This window comes from Dreissena polymorpha, chromosome 14 (assembly GCF_020536995.1).
Source record: "Dreissena polymorpha isolate Duluth1 chromosome 14, UMN_Dpol_1.0, whole genome shotgun sequence".
Taxonomy (NCBI): domain Eukaryota; kingdom Metazoa; phylum Mollusca; class Bivalvia; order Myida; family Dreissenidae; genus Dreissena; species Dreissena polymorpha.
The window spans coordinates 61,159,067-61,163,402 of record NC_068368.1 but is presented as its reverse complement, the minus strand read 5'-3'; the positions used below and the strand labels follow the sequence as shown (position 1 = coordinate 61,163,402).

The window sequence follows — 4,336 nt, the reverse complement described above, 5'->3', positions numbered from 1 at the left end:
ATAGCCCGTGCAAGGTCGTTTCTGGTAAAAACCAAATCCTATTGGTTGTTTACCAATAATTGTGAGACATTGGCGACATTCTGTAAAACCTGAGCAGCTCTGTCCATCCAAGTCCAATGGACACGTGAGAAGGTAAAGGAGGCTGTTTTATCTTCTAGTGGTAGATCTTTAATTCAAGGAATTATAAAAGGACTACTTTCTGAAGGGGTCGAGCATCGGTTATGCGCTTCTAATCTTGTTGGCTTGGTCGGCTTTCTCTTTTTAGAAGGAGCTTTTCTTTTGGTCGACGTCCTTGGTCTTTATAACGAGTATCGACAAGACAAAATCACAGGACTGCAGCTAAGCAATGAAGTGTACTCTCGGATTGCGGAAGCTTTAGTTGGAGGTGCGTTTGGTGTATTGGGTGGCATGATAATGCCACACTTTATTATAAGCGCATTGTTAGCGACAGTATTTTGTTTGATAGGAAAAAAACTCGGTAAGATGTTTTATACGTGCATGATAGGCATTGAGTAATCAATCGACAATCAGTATTTTGCTATGTAAAATGTGCTTGGTACTTTCGAAAGTGTAAAGATCATGTGTGTTTTGTCTTGTGTCTGTATTTGTTAATTTTACAACATGCTTTATTGTCTTTTCATAATGTAAAACCAATTTCAAGCGTATTTGTTTGTTGAACTTCTTTTTTATTCTGCAAACGAAACAATACTTAAAAGGAAGCATTTTACATGTGTGTGTTGTAATAATTACGTGTAATATGCATTTTCTATTTCGTTCATGGTGCAACATTTACACTTCCGATGTTCTCGTTCGATATTATGATCCTTTACGGTGAGAAACTCGAAGTCGTCACTTTCTTCAAATATCTAGGAGTATACCTTTTTAAAAATTGCAGTTTTAACAGAACATAAAAAATGTATAGTAGAGCACTCTTCTAAGTCAATGCATCGGTTATTCTCTATCTTCAATCAATACGAATTCAATGCCAAAAGCAAACTGAAAGTATTCGACATTTTAGTTGCATCAGTCTTAAACTACTCATCCGAAATATGGGGAACAGCGCGAACAACCGCTATTGAAGCTGTTCACACGAAATTCCTAAGGAAGATATTATGCGTTAATCAGTCAACTAATCTCAGCGCCCTGTACGGTGAATAAGGACGAATCCTTTCCAAGAAATACAAAAAATAAATATTGTCAAGTACTGGTTTAAATGAAAGCTGCGTGATCCGACTTACATACAACATGTTAAAAAACGATGCAAACAACGGTAATACTTACGGCAATCAAAACTGGGCTTGGCACGTGAAAAGCATTCTGGAAAAAATTGGGATGTCTTAACTATGGGTCAATCAAAACATTACTGAAGTACAGTTACAGTTTTGTAAACAAAGAAAAATGGATATTTATACACAAACATGACATGACGAAGTGACAAATTCCCCACGTCTCTCATCGTTTTGCCTATTTAAACACCATTTTACACTTAAATCATATTTAGATCAAGTAAATGAAGCAAAATATAGGATCGCACTAAGTAAGTTCCGCTTATCATCACATAATCTCGAAATAAAAAGGGGGTGGTATCATAATATCGAACGAGAACATCGGAAGTGTAAATGTTGCACCATGAACGAAATAGAAAATGCATATCATTTCCTACTAGTATGTCAAATATATGCACACCTACGAAAAACATTTGTTTAACCGCACAATTGCAGATTGCAAACAATAAATACATTTGCAAGATTTATGTCCAGCAAAAGTAAAGCTGAAATGATTAGTACTGCGAAATTACTTAAGACAGCATCTCGATTCGTAATTCTATATATAATCAGTAATCAATAAGTTATCTTGATGTTAATGGTACAATTGATACATATGCTTGCTAGGAATCTGTGTGCTTTTGCCATTACTTGCATATATTAAATTAATGCTCATCTTCAAATGTGAGGGATATGAAATTGTTTAAGCTTTATTGATGAATAAATGTTGTTGTTGTTGTTGTATAATTGCATATGTATAATTTATGCGCATTCTCATATGTGAGGGCTATAAGATGTGCAGTTGCAATATCAGATGCAATTATGTATTCCCTTCATAACTAACCATGTTAACCAGTTCATTTTATTGATGAATGAGTGTTGTTGTTGTTGTATTCTTGCATATATTAAATTAATGCTCATTTTCATATGTGAGGGCTATGAAGTCGTATTAGTTTTATTGATGAATTAATGTTGTTGTTGTTGTTGTATATATCTCATATCATACACAAACACAAATTGTATTATAATATGATGAAACTGTGCATTACGTGATTTACTTAAATTGTTAAAGTAATTTATTTAAAATATTCCACGTAAATAAGATTTTTAACATTGTTATTTCAGACACACCCATATATAACATTCGTATTCACAAACGTTTATTTCTCAAAATAATTGTCAAAATTCTTCTAATCGTATGTCTTGTAAGTAATTTGTATATATCCACTCAGGTCTGTGGAGCTGGTAAGGTGACAGTCAACTGATTTTACAATGTTTTAATGAAGACAGAATTCTGAACACAGAAAATAGACAAAAACGTATTATCTAGACATTTTCCATACATGATAATTTTCACAATTAAAAAATCATACAATATTAAGTTTTAAAGGTCATTAATATCCACACACAGCATTATCTGGCAACAATTCAAGCATGGTTATACTGTAAATAATCATCATCTCTGGGTTTTATGATTACTTTGTCCTTCAGGCAAATCACCCAGCCTGGACTCAAAACAAAGAAAATCTGTCTCGGGGTCCTTTCGTTTCTTAAACAGTTCCGCATTGGGTCCATTTTCATAATCCGTTGGCTCATAGCCGTACTTCTGCGCCAATTCATAGCGCGCCTGGCGGACCTTCTCCGGATCAGCAAGGTACCCTCGTTTTTCCGGGTTTGTATAATACTCCAGGGCGTCTTTAGGTGGCAAGGAGCATCGGGGTATAGGGGCACCTTTCTTGAAGAACCACTCGGGGTCCACTATTGCTTGCAAACTCGGAAAGTCATAGAAGCGTGTGGTGATAATACCGCCGTTACGCTCGATCGCTGCTATGGTTGATTCTTCAGCCCACTGTACTTCAATGTTGACACGGGCTGTGAAAATGTCAGCACCCTGAAAAGTGAGCAAAAAATTTATTATAGTAAATCCCCTAAAAGCCAATTAAGTATCACGGAATAGTAGTTTTCTTTGTGTTTTATTTCCCAATAATAACAAAACTTTCTAAAGCTTAATTTTTTAATTTATGAATGAAAATTTGATCTTATTTAAAATAAATAAAAAACTATTTTGATTTGACGTTTCATTATAAGTTACTTTAACACACATGCATCAATAAGTGAGAGTAAGACATAAAAATCAAAATTAAGATACGCAAAATAGGTCGAACAAGCTTCTTATTTTAATTCCAATATGAAGAAAATTGTCAATTAGACATCAATCAACACATTTTGATAATCGAGAAGCGGGCACATGTGAATATGAGCCTAGTTCTGGGAAGACTGCACTTCATGCATGTGAGTGAGTGTCATCCCAGATAAGCTTGCAGTCCGCACAGGCTGATATCAGGGACAACACTTAACTGGATATTTGCTAAGCAGACTGCTAATGCTTATTTGTGATGAGACGTAATGCTCTTGCATTAAGACCAGTTTTTCCAGAACAAGGCTTATAGCTTTTTAGGAGTTAACCGTCTAGATAATCAATTGCAAGGTGGCATGTTCCTAGTATACCTCATCCGTCAAATTGATCCCATACTCCTTGTCTTTGGGATCCAACTTATAAATAGCTGAGTTACATATGAGTTACAAACCCAACGTGTGAAGTGTCAGGGGAGGATACTCACGTCCTAAACTGTAAACACAGAACCCAATAGTGATTGATTACAAAAAAAAATTGGTGTCAGTCAGTCGGATCTGGAAACAGGCAGCGCATTCTTTATGCTACAAAATCGTAATATTCTTTTGATACCAATGGTCTTTGAAATTGAACACAGGCATTATCATTAGCACTTGCATAAATATCAGTGAGTTTTCAGTCATGCAGTGGAATTAACGATATTAAGAACTAATGCCAACTTTAGATAAATTGAATAAAAACATTATAGACTAGGGCTTTAATTTATTTGTGTTATAGTTTTGCCTTTTCCCGCTAAGATGCAAAATGAAATGGCTATATGCAACCAATCTTAAACCAGAATAGCCTGGCAGTACATGTAACTCGCAGGCTGTTCAGGTTTTATGCTGTTTGCTGCTCAGCAGAACCTTACTGTAGAAAGTGAAGCCTTTTAAACTTG

The 4,336-nt window shown here is 35.3% G+C and overlaps 1 protein-coding gene across 1 annotated transcript; it reads right to left on the bottom strand.

Moving 5' to 3' along the window:
* Window positions 1–2,693: 2,693 nt before the first annotated feature.
* On the bottom strand, window positions 2,694–3,839 carry LOC127857420 (39S ribosomal protein L15, mitochondrial-like; the record flags this gene model as incomplete). Its single annotated transcript, XM_052393816.1, is given in 3 exon segments — window positions 2,694–2,801; window positions 2,803–3,156; window positions 3,774–3,839. Coding segments are annotated over 3 exon segments (528 nt in total), but the record flags the coding sequence as incomplete, so codon positions are not given.
* Between the last annotated feature and the right edge of the window lie 497 nt (window positions 3,840–4,336).